General features: G+C 41.3%; 1 protein-coding gene across 1 annotated transcript in view; it reads left to right on the top strand.

Annotated features, from left to right (window-relative positions):
• Window positions 1–11865, top strand: part of popdc1 (popeye domain cAMP effector 1) — a 61322-nt gene extending 49457 nt beyond the window's left edge. Inside the window, exons 10-11 of the mRNA XM_073055341.1 lie at window positions 2581–2722; window positions 11411–11865. Coding sequence (XP_072911442.1) covers window positions 2581–2722; window positions 11411–11526 — 258 coding nt within the window. The 3' untranslated portion in view covers window positions 11527–11865. The remainder of the gene's footprint in view (window positions 1–2580; window positions 2723–11410) is intronic.
• Window positions 11866–17028: the final 5163 nt, after the last annotated feature.

Raw genomic sequence — 17028 nt, 5'->3', positions numbered from 1 at the left:
GTTGTGCAAGATGTGCACCCCAGGTGTTTGAAACTGCTCACAGCTTCCACTGATGTACTGCCGATGTAAGGAGTGGTGTGAATGGTGCAGCTCTCCTGAAGTTGGTAGCTAGCCATCTCCTTTGTCTTGTTGCCATTGAGGACGGGGTCATTTGCCTGGCACCAGGCCTTGAGCTCTTCCATCTCTCTGTAGGCCGTCTCATGGTTGTTGGTGGTGAGCCCCACCACTGCTATACCATTGGTGAACTTGACGATGGGATTACTTGGGTGTTTGGCCGTGCAGTCGTGTGTGAGCAGAGTGTACAGCAAGAGGCTCAGCACACAGCCCTGGGGGCATGCCTGTGTTGAGGATGATGGGGAGGGAGGAGCGGTTGTACATCCTGACTATCTGAGGTCTGTTGGTTCGGAAGTCCAGCGCCCAGTTGCACAGTGGATAGCCAGCGACTTTTTCCAAGATGGAAGTGGCTAATACAAGGGGGCAAAACTTTAAGGTGATTGGAGGAAAGTATGGAGGGTCTGTCAGAGGTAGCTTTTTTGCAATGGTGTGTGTGTGTGTGTGGAACATGCTGCCAGAGGTGGTGGTAGATGAAGATACATCAGGGATGTTTAAGATAAGCACTTGGATGAAATAAAAATGGAGGATTATGTGTTGGATTGCTATTGGAGTAGGTTCCAAAGTTGGTACTACATTGTGGGCAAGGCCTGTACTGTGCTGTGTTTTTCTGTGTTCTATATGTTATGATTCTTAAGTTTGGATCTACGTAATGAATGGAGATCGTGAGACTGACAAGTTATTATTTTGTTGTGATGCATTTGGCTGATTGCAGTGGAGATGGTTGTATATCGCATGCAGTTCATTCTTTCTTGCTGCCCAGATGTTTTTGCATTTATTATTTCAATAAGTAATTCTTCAATTGGAAAGTTAATTTTTAAATGTTATTCTTCTTTTAGTAATTAGTTTTCTGTTCAGTAATTGGTGTTTATAAGACCATAGGTTATCACAGCTTCCTTGACTACACCATCCCCAGCTTCCTGTAAGGACTCAGTTTTTCCATTTTCCCCACCTAAAGCTGATAGATTCTTCATTGGTGTTTTCATGGCGTCGTTTACTCATCCACATTGTTGACAGAGCTGCCAAGTGCACTTCCCCTCTCTATCCCTTTCCCAACCAGAGCATGGATAGGGTTCCTCTCATGTCACATCCCAACCCATCGCATCCAGCATACAAATCAACATTTCTGAAGGCTCTCGGCCCGAAACATCGACTGTACTCTTTTCCATAGATGCTGCGTGGCCTGCTGAGTTCCACCAGCATTTAATGGAGCTGTGTGCTGAACTCTTCCTGTTCAAAGTCATGGGACGCCAACAGTAGTGTAGCGGCTAGCGAGGTGCTGCTGCAGGCCGGGGTGTCAGAGTTCAGGGTTCAATTCTGGCAACTTCTGTAAGCAAGCTTGTACATTGCTTCCTCCGTGCACGTGTGTTTCCTTCAGCTGTTTTCTCTGATTTCTTTCCACAGCCCAAAGATGGACTGGCTAAGTAGGTTAATTGGTCATTGTAAGTTGTCCGGTGATCAGGCGAGGGTTAAGTCGGTGGATGGCATGAACCGGTGGGCTGATAGGACCTGTTCTGCGCTGCAGCTCTATATTAAATAAAAAATCAGATTTATTGTCAAGTAGCCATTGGAAATCTGTCTCCCTCCTATTTCAGATGCATAAATCAAATTCCATAATGGTAAGAACGTCCTGGACAAATAATTGGTGGGTAAGGTGCGGTGACAAGTTCACCAACACACACAAAGTGCTGGAGGAACTCATCAGGCTTGGCAGCATCTATATAAAAGAAAACAGTCAATGTTTCGGGCCGAAACCCTTCGACAGGACTTGATGTCAACTGTACTCTGTTCCATAGATGCTGCCTGGCTGGCTTGAGTTCCTCCAGCATTTTGTGTGTGTTGCTTGGATTTCCAGCATCTGCAGATCTTTTCGTCCTGTCTTCAGGTTCTCCTTTCAGGCAATGAATCAAGGAAGAAGACCATGGAGACTTGGGGTTTTCTCTGGTTCGTGATTGGGTAAAAGGTTTTCTCTTGTTTGTGATTGGGTAAAAAGTTCACCAACTGCTCACTGAGTAAAATCGAAGTAAATCTTATTATCGAAGTCAGTATTTGTCACCGATTACAATGAGATTTTTTTCTTTGCAAGCATTCACTGTACAATGTAGAAGTACAATAGAAAATGAAAAACTGCACACAAAGACTGACAAATCGTGCAAATACAAAAAGAAACAAGTATAAATCGATCTATCAATCTGAGAACATGAGTTGTCGGGTCCTTGAAAGTGAGTCCGTGGGTTGTGCTCATTGATCAGTTCAGTGTTGTGGTGAGTGAAGATGTCCACGCTGGTTCAGGAGCCTGATGGTTGAAGGTTAGTAACTGGTCCTGAGCCTGTTGTTGTGGGATCTAACCCTTGTGTACCTCCTTCCTGATGGTAGCAGTGAGGAGAGAGTATGGCCCTGCACTGAGAAGCAGCATTGGGTCGTTTTGTTAACCTTGCATCTAGAAAAACAGTATCCTTTCCATTACAGACTGCCAAAAAGATAGAGAGACAACCGAGCCTATGTTCGCAGCTTTCAATGATGAGAGTGAGAAACAGTATGGCCAGTACAAGTGACACCGACGATGGACTATCTAGTTTCCTACATGGTGGTTCTACTGCATCGTCAATCCGTGAGCCCCAAATAAATGGCACTTTCCTTCACTCTTCTAGCATGCTATAAAAAAAAAATGCACTGTTTTTTTTTTAAGATGTGAACTCACACACAGTCAAACTAACTAATGACCAAAGTATGAATCGGCTTAAAGAGGATTGCTTATTTTCGGCCAAACTATTCACATTATAATGAAGCGGAAATTTTAGAACCCTTCCTCCGGTATCTAAAATCCATGAAAGGACTTTAACATAAGCTGTTGTCCTTAAAGCTGACCATAACTAGTAATGATAGCTGCTCCAGATCCTACTCAGGAACCCACTCACTTCCAGTCTGATGTATCAGATACTGAGAGCTTTCTAAATATTTATTCCATTCTAATTCCAGTTACATTTTATGCTCATAGCCACAACTGACCACAGTTCCCAAGCAGCTAGACGTTCAGATAATATGCTTTTGTAAGAGTTTCAAAAAGCATTGTGTTAAAATGATTTCATAGAACATAGAATAGTACAGCACAGCACAGGCCCTTCGGCCCATATAACCCCCCCAACTTAAATTCCTCCATATCCCTGTCTAGTAGTCTCTTAAATTTCACTAGTGTATCTGACTCAGGCAGTGCATTCCACGCACCAACCACTCTCTGAGTAAAAAACCTTCCTCTAATATCCCCCTTGAACTTCCCACCCTTTACCTTAAAGCCATGTCTGCTTGTATTGAGCAGTGGTGCCCTGGGGAAGAGGCGCTGGCTGTCCACTCTATCAGCTAGACCATAAGACTTAGGAGCAGAATTAGGCCATCTGGCTCATTGAGTCTGCTCTGCTATTCAATCATGACTGATCCTCTTTTTAAAAAATCTCCTCCTCAAACCCAGTTCCCGGCCTTCTCCCCGTAACCTTTGATGCCAAGTCCAATCAAGAACCTATCAATCTCGGCCTTATATACTCCCAGCGACCGGGCCTCCACAACTGCATGTGGCAACAAATTCCACAAATCCACCACCCTTTGGCAAAAGAAATTTCTCTGCATCTCTGTTTTGAAAGGGCGCCCCTCCATCCTGAGGCTCTGCCCTCTTGTCCTAGAACCTCCTATCATGGGAAACATCCTTTCCACATCTACATTGGATGTCTTTAATTACTTTAAGGACCATAGTTTATGTTAACGTCCTTTCATAGATTATATTTAAAGATCTTAGATACCGGAGGAAGGGTTCCACATTGGTGTCTAAAATGACTGAATTACTCACTAAATTTTCAGAGGAAGGGTTCTACCTTCTTTTTTGTTGTAAAATTGAGTAAAACAAAAAAATAAACTGCATTTTTTGCACCCTGTCGTCATACAGTAACAAACTTGTAACTTGAAATCTGATTTCAGAATTACAAAGCAGATTCATTCTTTTCCGTGTAGCCCGACTGAATGAAGCTCTGCTGCTTCTGTCTTCTGACCTAATTCTGTACAAGTCTGTACGTATTCAAGGTCATAGTGGTAACTGTCTGCTCCCTTGTGTGTGCCTGTGAAATTTTTGTGTCTGAAGTTAACACTTTCTACTGTTCCCATTTTCTAAAAAAGGCACTAACCTACAAGACCGCTCTTATTTCCCTGATTGGAAACAACTGCTCCTTCATCCTCGGCACACTTGCAGCTAACTACATGGTCCCGCTCCGTGAAGGTGAAAGGTCTTTGAGTCAGTACAAATGCACAATTTATGTTGTTCTAATAAAAGTGAAGCTTTGATCAAATCCCAAAGTCTTAGGAGGAAAGTATCTTTTATCATTACTCTTAAAGATCAATCTGTTAACCGAAGGGCCCTTGGGAGGATTTGTAATCAATGGGGCAGGGTGAGCCACTACTCAAGGTCCATAAGATATAGGAGCTGAATTAGGCCATTCAGCCCATCGAGCCTGCTCCACCATTCCATCATGGCTGATCCTGGATCCCACTGATCCCCACAGACCTGCCTTCTCGACGTATCCTTTGATGCCCTGACCAGTCAGGAAAATGTACCCACAGACTTGGCCTCCACTGCAGTCTGTGGCAGAGCATTCCACAGATTCACTATTCTCTGGCTAAAATAATCCACCCTTACTTCTGTTCTAAAAGGTTGCCTCTCAATTTTGAGGCTGTGCCCTCTAGTTCTGGATACCCCCACCGTAGGAAACATCCTCTCCACACCCACCTTATTTAGTCCTTTCAGTATTCGGTAGATTTCAATGAGATCCCCTTGCATTGTTCTAAATTCCAGTGAGTACAGGCCCAAAGCTGCCAAAAACTCCTCACATGTTAACCCTTCATTCCTGGAATCTTCCTCATGAAGCTCCTCTGGATTCCTTCCAATAACAACACATCCTTTCTGAGATATGGGGCCCAAAATTGTTGACATTGCACCAAGTTCAGCCTGACTAGTGTCTGATAAAGGCCCAGCATTACTTATATTTCTACTCCCCTTGAAATAAATGCCAACATTTCATTTGCCTTCTTTACCACAGACCCAACCTTTAAATTAACCATCTGGGAGTCTTACATGAGTACTATTAAGTCCCTTTGCACCTCTGATGTTTTAATTTTCTCTCCAGTTAGATAATAGTCTGCACTATTGTTCCTTTTACCAAAATGGATTATCGTACATTTCCCAACACTGTATTCCATCTGCCACTTTTTTGCCCATTCTTCCAATCTGTCTTAAGTCCTGCTGCAATCACATTGTTTCCTCAGCACTACCTACCCCTCTATCTATCATTGTATCATCCAGAAATTTTGCCAGAAAGCCATCAATTCCATGATCCAAATCACTGACAAACAATGTGAAAAGCAACGGTCCCAATGCTGACCATTAGTCACTGGCAGCCAACCAGAAAAGGCCCCTTTTGTTCCTATTTTATTCCCACTCGCTGTCTCTTGCTTGTCAGCCATTCCACTATGCATGCCAGTATCTTTCCGGTAATGTCATGGCATTTTATCTTGTTAAGCAGCCTCGTGTGGGGCACCTTATCAAATGCCTTCTGAAAATCCAAGTAAATAACATCCACTGCCTCTCCTTCGTCCACCCTGCTTGTTACTTCCTCGAAGAACTCTAACGGATTTGTTAGGCAAGATTTCCTTTTACAGAAACCATGCTAACTTTGAGCTATTTTGTCATTAGTCTCCAAGAACAACGAAACCTTATGCTTAATAATAGACTCCCAACATTTTTCCAACTATTGAGGTTAGGTTAACGGGCCAATAATACTTTTCTTTTACCTTCCTCCCTTAAAAAAAGTGGAGTGACATTTGCAATTTTCCAGTCCTCCAGGACCATGCCAGAATCAAGTGATTCTTGAAAGATCATGACCATTGCATCTGTTATCTCTTCAGCATCCTCTCTCAGGATTCTGGGATGTAGTCCATCTGGTCCAGGTGATTTGTACATCTTAACACCTTTCAGTTTGGCTAGTGCTTTTTCCTTTGTAATAGCAATGGCTCTCACTCCAGCTCCCTGACACTCACAGACCTCTGGCACACTGCAGGTGTCTTCCACAGTGAAGACTGATGCAAAGTACTCATTAAGTTCATCCACCATTTCTTTGTCCCCCATTGCTACCTCACCGGCATCATTTTCCAGTGATCCAATATCAACTCTTATCTCCCTTTTACTCTTTATATAACTGGAAAAAAAAATTATAGTATCCTGCTTTATATTATTGGCTAGTTTTCCCTCATATTTCATCTTTTCCCTGCCTATAGCTTTTTTAGTTGCCTTTTGTTAGATTTTAAAAGCTTCCCAGCCATCCAACTTCCCATTCAGTTTTGCTACCTTTTTTTGCCCTTCCCTTGGCTTTTAGACAACTTAACTTCCCTTGTCAACCACGGTTGCCTATCCCTGCCATTTAAGAACAACTTCTTCTGTGGGACGCATCTACCCTGTGCCTTGTGAACTATTCCCAGAAACTTCAGCCACCTCCGCTCTGCTGGCAAACCTGCTAGTACCCTCCTCCAGTCCACCTGGGCAAGCTCCTCTCTCATGATTCTGTAATTCCCTTTATTCCCTTGTGATACTAGTACATGTGATTTATGCTTCTTCCTCTCAAATTGCAGTATGAATTCAATCATATTATGACCACTGCCTCCTAAGAGTTCCTTTACGTTAAACTCCCTAATAAGATCTGGGTTATCACACAACACCCAGTCAAAGATAGCCTTTCCCTGAATAGGCTCAAACACAAGCTGCTCTAAAAAGCCATTTTGTAGGCATTCAACAAATTCCCTCTTTTGCGATCCAACACCAACCTGAATTTTCGAATCCCCTTGCATATTGAAGTCCCCTATTACAATTGTGTCATTACCCTTATTACATGCCTTTTCCAGCTCCCTTTGCAATCTCAACCCCACATCTTGGCTACTATTCGGAGGCCTATATATGATTCCCATAATGTTTTTTTTTATCCTTGCAGTTTCTTAACTCTCCCACAAAGATTCAACATTCTCCGACCCTGTGTCCACCTCTTTCTAAAGATGTAATTCCATCTCTTACCAACAGAGCCACACCACCGCCTTTGCCTTCCTGCCTGTCTTTTCAAAACAAAGTATATCCTTTGAAGTTAAGCTCCCAACTATGGCCTTACAAGTCACGACACAGTGATGCCCTCAATGTCACATCGACCAATTTCTAATTGTGTCACGAGTTTGTCCTCCTTATTCTGAATGCTACGCACATTTAAATTCAGCACCTTCAGCCCAGCGTTCTTCACCCTTTTGAATTTTGCCACTGTGGCACAATTTGACTCTTTGCTCTGTCTGCATTTGTACCCAGTCATTGAGTTCTCCTTCCTTACATTCATGTTGCCTCCATCATCTGCTGGCTCATCCTCAGCTCTGTCCTCCTGGTTCCCATCACAGGCTCATGTCCTAGTGTAGCCTTTTAGAGCAAAACTGATTGCAGTTGCATGGGACACTAATTGAAGAGGGAGTGAATATTGTTTTTTTGCACATTAAATAGTAAACCGTGCCCCCTCTTTGCTGGAGTATTTAACCATCCAGTGAACTCTTGCTGGTCCTTGGAAACAGTGCAGTTTATGAAACTCCTTCCACTTATCATAAAGATGATGAAGCAAGGATTGGTTATTTTGCCTAATTTGTAGCCCCAGACTGAAGCATATTTGAATGATTACGTTATATTTTTTTTCAATGAAAACAATACCTGGTTATAATCTTTCACGTGCATAAAGTCAGATTACTTTTGTAATAGTGGAATTTTGACTAGATTTGAGTGGTTGCTTATCATTTAGATTGACACGTGTTTTCATCCCCCTTGACAAGACTGAGCCACGCTTTACCTGTTGAAAAAGAAGGAAAATTTACATCATTCATGATTGTATTTGGAGAACTTGCAGCCAGCCTCCTTTTTGCTGCCTTCAAATGTTTTTGTAGAAATATTTAACATTTCAAAATCACTTGTTGCGGAGTGGTCATTTCTGCAATCATAATGGCCTGTCGGATAAGTTTCTATGCCATCGAGCTTGCTCCTTGGCCTGTGGGATTTCCATACAAGTGTTATAGCTTTCATCTGGGTAGATTGAAACTTTTGCAATGCCAGTAAAATATACACAGTGCATATATGAAGTATTCACCCCCCCCCACTTGGAAGTTTTCATCTTTTATTATTTTACAACATTGAATCACTTTTTATTTTTGACACTGATCAACTCTTTCATGTCAAAGTGAAAACCAATCCCTACAAAGTGATCTAAATTAATTAGAAATATAAAACACAAAATAATTGATCGCAAAAGTATTCACCCGGCCCCTCCCCCTTTAATATGACACACCAAATCATCACTAGTGCAGCCAATTGGTTTTAGAATTCACATAATTAGTTAAATGGAGATCACCTGTGTGCAGTCAAGGTGCTTCAGTTGATTGGAGTAAAATACACCTGTGTCTGGAAGCTCCAACTGCTGGTGAGTCAGTATCCTGGCAAAAACTACACCACGAAGACAAAAGAACACTCAAAGAAACCCCATGAAAAGTTTTATCTGGAGGAGTTACAAGCTTCAATGGCTGAGATGGGAGAGACTGCTTATACAACAACTGTTGCCCGGGTGATTCACCAGTTGCAGCTTTATGGGAGAGTGGCAAAGAGGAAGCCTCTGTTGAAAAAAACTCACATGAAATCTCAGCTAGAGTTTGCCAGAAGCCATGTGGGAGACTCTGAAGTCAGCTGGAAGAAGGATCTATGGTCTGATGAAACCAAAATTGAGCTTTTTGGCCATCAGACTAAACGCTATGTTTGGCATAAGCCAAACACCTTACATCATCAAAACCACACCATGAGGCATGGTGGTGGCTGCATCATGCTGTGGGGATGCTTCACTGCAGCAGGCCCTGGAAGGATTGTGAAGGTAGAGGGTAAAAATGAATGTAGCAAAATACAGGGAAATCCTGGAGGAAAACCTGATGCAGTTTGCAGGAGGTAAAAGATTTGTTTTCCAGCAAGACAATAACCCCAGGCATAAAGCCAAAGCTGCACAGGAATGCATTGAAAACAACAAAGTTAATGTCCTGGAGAGGCCAAGTCAGAGTCCAAACGTCAATCCAGTTGAGAATTTGTGGCTGGACACTCATGATCCCCATGCAATCTGACAGAGCTTGAGCAGTTTTGTAAAGAAGAATGGGAAAGATTGCAGTGTCCAGATGTGCAAAGCTGATAGGGATCTATCCACACAGACTCAAGGCTGTAATTGCTGACAAAGGTGCGTCTAGTAAATACTGACTTGAAGGGGGTGAGTACTAATGCAATCACTAATTTTGTGTTTAATAACTGTAATGAATTTAGACTGATTTGTAGAAATTTGTTTTCACTTTGACACGAAAGAGTTTTCTCTGTTGGTCAGCGTCTAAAAAGTCAAATTAAATCCACTGTGATTCAATGTTGTAAAACAATAAAATATGAAAACTTCTGGGGTGGGGGGAGGTTGTGAATACTTTATATAGGCAGTGTATGTTAACAGAAACTTACCCAGGCATGTGCATGAAAACCTGATGTGGCTTTATCCGTTTGTTGGAATTATTAGTCAGAGATACCAGTTGAGAGATTAACAATGAGCAGTTGTGTTGTTTTGAAAATTTGGATTTGATGACTGAAATTTGCATGTGAAAACAACATTTTTACTACCGAAGACCAGACCTACCTGCTCTTTCCTACAATAAACAGGCTACACCTAATGGTGAATCAACAGTGATATTTTGGCATATGCATATAACTGCCATTGTAGCATTGCTATTTAGCAAAATGGAACACACAGAAAGTTGTTTTTTTTTTTGAAGCAGTAAAGATCTTTATTGAACTTGGTCATGTCACATTGTGAGTTGCTACTTCAATGTTCAGAGTTGTTTAAAGTGTGTAAATTTCTTTCTCAAATGATATCTTGAGTTTGGATTGTTCTAAAAGTTTGCTCATCACAAGACTAGTGCATGTTGCATTTGGAGTGTATCTCTTCATGAAATGTTAAAATTGAATGTATTGCTTTCACTTTGGATAGTAATGACTATAGAAGATTTACTAATGCAAAATTTAAGTTTGATTGTATAACTTAGAGCAGTAATTTATTAACAAATATGTCCAGCTCCATTTATACAGCTATCAGTATTAATGGTTGGATAAAAACATCTCGCTCTGCAAAGACCTTAGGTTTCACGTCAGCCAATGGAAGTTTATCAAAGCTTTAGATGACATGTTGCATCACAGGAGTCTTCATAGAGATGTACAAGTTTGTAAATAGTTTAGATACTTACACAAACGATACAAAATGTGAAGATAACACTTAAAGATGTAGAAATCACTGGCTTTGAGTAGTACGAGCAGCTTCAATCAGTGCAATCATAAGGAATAATTTGTGAGAATGGGGAAAGAGCAGAGTGTTTGGAAATGAGAATAAGATTTGCTGATTTGAACCTGATGAGCAGAACGGGTACCTCTTGCTATATTCGTTCCATGAAGTTACACAGAGTGGCTTCCACTTTCCCAAGCAAGAACAACATGTAATTAAAAATGAGTAAGAACCACAAATAGCATACACAAAATTTGAATTGTTGATTAACATTTTCGCGCAAGTTATTGGCTAATATTTGAAAATTGGAGTGAAGTCAGATGGAAATATATTCCATGACTTTCTGTGATGTGCATCCTGCTGTATCTCTGCTTGGTTCAGGTTTTGCTTTCTCTTATGGATGAGTGGATGAATTGGTAACTCTACAGCAGGTACACAGGATAATTGGTTTCTTCAGTGAGCAGAGCAATTGACTATGAGCTTCTTAACTGAAGTGAGGGGGGGGGGGGGGAGTGAAACAGTGAAGTTACTCCTAGTTGAGATAGAAAATTTTTTGATTGAGAGACAAAAAAGGACGCAATCATTTAAAAAGGATCATTTTTATTATTTAACCTTGAAGAGTAATTAAAACCTAAAAGACTAACTTTTACAAAATTGTCAGTCTTGTAGGTTGATTGACAGTAAATAAATTTATAACTGGCAAAGTTTTGCAATTAGTTATATCTTCCCCTGAAGTACGGAAACATTGCCCAGTTAAAGAACACGTATAATGAGTGAGGCTGTAAGATCTTGCAGATTATTTTTGTAACTAATTTTTTTTTGTATGTATTATTGTTAGTTTGGTTGACAGCATTTGATTGCAGAGGTTTTTTATTTTTTGTTTCTGTTTCTTCTATGCACAACAGAGAGGTCCCCATATTCTAAGACTTCAGGAAAAATGAGACCCATTGAGGAGAGTATTGAGGATGATGTCTTTGAACCACCTTCACCAGTTGTCCATGCTGCTCCCAACTGGTCCTGATCTGAGTGTACAAGCATCTTACAAGCAAGTTTTATTTTGCCTTTAAGCAGTAAAGTATTGACACACAGCCAGCTACAGGGACCTTGTAATGCACACAAAGATCGAGGAATTGGCATATGTTCATTCCCTTTATCACCTCATCACTGACACTTTCCTAACTGTTGATTGTTAAATAAAGCACTTCAACATAATATTGCTTGAGCCTTTGCAAGCAACCAAGTACTCATTAACACTCAAGGCATTTCATTGAAGCACCATCTCGTTTAATGCCTTCCCTGCGAATCACATTTTGATTCGAGATCTGTAATTGCAAGAAACATTAAAGGCAGATTCATTATGGATCAGGGTCAGTGGGAGAGGTGTTTATTCTTGGTGTAAAAATAATCTCACACACGCCTCTATGATTTTGTTGTATGCCAAAGTCAAGTTGAAAGTCATTTGTGCAGTCTAGGCCACTTAAGATGTTTTGGCCTAGAAATGAGCTGTTTATCAAAGCACTTCTTGCTGCCTGCATAAGAAAAGATTCATATTATATAATGGTAAGTTTGTCTGTAGCGATTTTTTTTTTTCACTCGCCCTTGCATTTGGAAAGTGCTTTGGTTATTGCAGTGATTTACAGCAGCAGCGATCAATGGTTGGGTTTCAGTCCGCGCTGCTGCCTATGTGGAGTATGTGCGTTTTTTCTGTGACCGCGTGGGTTTTCTCTGGTTTCCTCCCACAGTCCAAACACGTACAGATTTAGGTTTAGTGTTAAGTGACCGGTAAGCATGCTGTTTTGACAGGGTGACACTTCCAGGCTGCCTTCAGCACATCCTTGGGACGTGTTGGTCATTGACGCAAACATAAGAACATAAGAAATGGGAGCAGGAGTAGGCCATCTGGCCCGTCGAGCCTGCCCTGCCATTCAATAAGATCATGGCTGATCTGACCATAGACCTACCCACCTTTTCCCCACAATGCTCAATTCCCCTACTGTGAAATAATCTATCCAACCTTGTCTTAAATATATTTACTGAGGTAGCCTCCACTGCTTCATTGGGCAGAGAATTCCACAGATTCACCACTCTGGGAAAAGCAGTTCCTCCACATCTCTGTCCTAACTTTATTCCCCCAAATCTTGAGGCTATGTCCCCTAGTTCTAGTCTCACCTATCAGTGGAAACAACTTTCCTGCCTCTATCTTATCTATCCCTTTCATAATTTTATGTCTCTGTAAGATCTCCTCTCATTCTTCTGAATTCCAGCGAGCACAGTCCCAGGCGACTCACTCCCCTCGTAGTCAACAACACATTTCACCGTGTTTCAATGTACATATGACAAATAAAGCTAATCTTTAAGATCTTAATCTTTAGTTTTCCCCTAGATTTGCTAGTGGCAGTAGAAATCCTCAAATACTTATTCCAGTTCCTGTAAATTTGCGAACTAGACCAGGATATTTGGAGTCAAGGTATCAGGTTTCCTAAAGCCTCGGGGTTGAGACATTTTGATTCACTTTCCCTCGCTCACAGAACTGCAAAGATGAAGATTACATAGGGAATGATTTCACCCTATTGATGACCAGCACAAGCATGATGTTGGGCTACAGAGGTTGCTGGTCAAAATTCCAAGGTGACTAGAAATGACCTGAAAATATCAAAATTGTTTAACAGTGGATTATCAATTTTCACTCTAACATTGAGCTTCAAAGCCTACACAAAAAAGTCCTTTTCATTTTTATATATTAAAAAAGTGGTTATTCGAAAAGGGGTTATGAATAATGGTGTTCAAAGATCCCTTTATCTTGAAGTTAGGGTTCAGTTTGCAAACTGTTAATTTGTTGTGTGTGTGTTTTGGCATCTGGGCACCACTGATTGGATGAGCATTTATTTTTCTCTTCCCAGTTGTTCCTGGGCTGAATGATGTAATAGGCCATTTTAGGGCAGTTAAGTCTGTGGCTCATATCCAGCCTGGGCCCAGTAATGATGGCTGACTTCGCCCTCTGGAGGACAGTAGTAACCAGATGTGTATTTAAGAGCATTAAGAGTAACCTGGTGACCACATTATAATAGACTATTATCCCATTTTGAATAATTACTTGGATTCAGTTCCACAGCTGCTTGCATTTCTTGCTGTTTGATATTAATCCAGTAACTTAACCAATGTGCTATCATTGCCTTCTGCTTGTGGTCCACTTTGAAACTTGATTTTCTATACTGCAGCTTTGACAGCTGTGTCTTCAGCTGCCTTTGGCTTAATACTCTGGATATCACCTGCTACCTCTGTCACCTCGTTCTGTTTCCTTGGATACCTGCCAATGCAAGGGAGAAAATTGTTGAAGCATTGGTTATTTTAAGAAACACATCAGGAGATTAGAAATGGGCAAACATTCAAGTATTCAAGTTCTGGTCACCAAATTTTAGGAAAGATGTCAACAAAATAGAGTACAGAGAAGATTTACTAGAATGTTACCTGGGTTTCAGCACCTAAGTTACAGAGAAAGATTGAACAAGTTAGGTCTTTATTCTTTGGAGTGCAGAAGGTTGAGGGGGGACTTGATAGAGGTATTTAAAATTATGAGGGGGATAGATAGAGTTGACATGGATAGGCTTTTTCCATTGAGAGTAGGGGAGATTCAAACAAGAGGACATGAGTTGAGAGTTAAGGAGCAGAAGTTTAAGGGTAACACGAGGGGGAATTTCTTTACTCAGAGAGTGGTAGCTGTGTGGAACAAGCTTCGAGTAGAAGTGGTAGAAGCAGGTTCGGTATTGTCATTTAAAGTAAAATTGGACAGGTATATGGACATGAAAGGAATGGAGGGTTATGGGCTGAGTGCGGGTCAGTGGGACTAGGTGAGAGTAAGAGTTCGGCATAGACTAGAAGGGCCGAGATGGCCTGTTTCTGTACTGTAATTGTTATAAGGTTATGAGTGATGGGGCTTTACCTGATCCATGAACAATTCTCAACAGCCATAAAGTCAATGGAATAAATGAAATAAAGTTGAATACCCCTGCATTCAGAGAGCATTATAAGTGGCAGTCAGTGTGCCTTTAGATGATAAAGTTCAAAGAAAATTTATTATCAAAGTACATGTATGTCACCCTATTCAATCCTGAGATTCATTTCTCGCAGGCATACTCAATAAATCCATAATAGAATAATAATCATAATAGAATCAATGAAAGACCGCACCAACTTGGGCATTCAAAGCACAACAAGATGTTCAAGTACACAAGGAAAGAAATAATAATACTAAATAAATAAGCAATAAATAGTAGGAACACAATGAAGAGTCATTGAAAATGAGTCCATTGGTTGTGGGAACATTTTGATTATGGGGCAAGTGAAGTTATCCCCTTTAGTTCAACAACCTGATGGTTGAGGAGGAGGAACTGTTCCTGACCCTGGTGCTATGAGTCCTGAGGCTCCTGTACCTTCCTCCTGATGGTAGCAGTGAGAAGGGAGAATGTCCTGAGTGCCGGGAGCCCCCGATGATGGATGCTGCTTTCCTGTGACCATGTTTTGTGTAGATGTGCTTAATGGTGGGGAGGACTTTACCCGTAATGGACTGGGCTGTATCCACACTACTTTTTGTAGGATTTTCTGTTCAAGGGCATTGGTGCTTCCACACCAGACTGTGATGCTGACAGTCATTGTACTCTTCACTGCAAATCTGTAGACGTTTGTCAAAGTTTTAGATGTCATGCTGAATCTTCGCGCTTTCTTCGTAATTGCATTTACTGCAGGGCCCAGGAAAGTCCCTCCAAAATGGTAACACCAAGGAATTTAAAGTTGCTGACCCTCTCCACCTTTGATCCCTGGATGAGGACTGGCTCATGGATCTCCGATTTCCTCTTGAAGTCAATAATCAGCTCCTTGATCTTGTAGGCACTGAGTGAGAAGTTGTTATGGAAACACAGCCAGATTTTCAATCACCTTCCTATATGCTGATTTGTCACCACCTTTCATGGGGACAATGATGGTGGTGGAGTCAGCAAACTTAAATATGACATTGGAACTGTGCTTAGCCTCACAGTCATAAGTGTAAGACAAGTAGAGCAGGTGTTTAAGCACACAGACTTGTGGTGCACCTGTGCTGATGGAGATTGTGGAGAAGATGTTGTTGCCAATCCAAACTGACTGGAGTCTACAAGTAAGGAAATTGATTATACTCTGTAGCTCTTGTATAACCAATCTGTTGGATTTTTTTTTTTGGAGTGTCCATCCAAATTTAATAGATAAGAGCCACAAGACATCATGTTTCCCCTTACAAAAGATTTTCAATGAAATGTTCCACTGAAGGATTATCAAGGATGAATGTTATCCATTGGATCAGGAGCTGTCTTAAGGTTGGGAAGTGGAGTGCAAACAGAAAAGAAGCTGGAAGACAGTAGCCTGAGTATTCTGTGAACACAGTATTTATTTCATTTAGCTATACAACGTAGAACTGACCCATACTGCCCAGCAACCCACTGATTTAACTCTAGCTTAATCACAGGACAGTTTACAATAACCCCAGTCTGTCTTTGGACTGTGGGAGGGAACTGGAGTACCCAGGAAGAATGAACAAACTTTCTAATAGAGGACGCTGGAACTGAACTACGAACTCTAATACTCAAGCTTTAATAGTGCCATGTTAACTGCCATGCTACCATGGCACTCCAAGGATGTGTGCTGGGACTTATTTCTGAAAAGTATAAAGGCCCAGACTGCCAATTTTAGTAGAAGGTTGAGTTTGAAGGCTACACCATAGTGTAGAATTAATGAGAGGACTAGAATATGAAAGCAAGGATGTAAAGCTGAGGCTTTATAAAACACTGGTGAGGCTTCACTTGGAGTATTGTAAACAACTTTCTGCCACTTATCTGAGGAAAAAATGTGCTGACATTGGAGGGGGTTCACAGGAGATTCAAAAAAATGATTCCAGATTGAAATATTTGACATGAAGAGCGTTTGATGGCTCTGGGCCTGTTTTCACTAGAATTCAGAAGAATGAGGGGTGATCTCATTGAAACCTATCAAATGTTGAAAGGCGTCGATTGAGTGGATGTGGAGAGGGTGTTTCCTGTGGTGAGAGAGTCTATGACCAGAGGGCACAACCTCAGAATAGAAGGGTGTTCTTTCAAAATAGAGATGAGGAGGAATGTCTTTAGACAGAGGGTGGTGAATCTGTAGAATTTGTTGCCAAAGGTGGCTGTAGATGCCAAGTCATTGGATATATTTAAGGCAGAGGTTGATAGATTCTGGATTGGTCAAGGCACGAAGGAATATCGCGAGAAGGCAGGAGATTGGGAATGAGAAGGAAATTGGATCAGCCATGATGAAATGGCAGAGCAGACTCGATGGGCCAAATGGCCTAATTCTGCTCTTGTATCTTGTGGTCTTATGGAATGGTTTGACTGGTTTTACACCTGGAGTGATGAGTTACAGATGAAACAGAATTTGGGCCAGTACATGCTGTTGCATTAACCATAGGGGTATATCCTTCTTTACCATTTTAGCAGCATTTGCTGCTTCAGTTGAGAAG

This window comes from Hemitrygon akajei, chromosome 9 (genome assembly GCF_048418815.1).
Source record: "Hemitrygon akajei chromosome 9, sHemAka1.3, whole genome shotgun sequence".
In the NCBI taxonomy this organism is placed as follows: domain Eukaryota; kingdom Metazoa; phylum Chordata; class Chondrichthyes; order Myliobatiformes; family Dasyatidae; genus Hemitrygon; species Hemitrygon akajei.
Note: the sequence above shows the minus strand (reverse complement) of the source record. Positions and strands in the feature narration are given on the sequence as shown.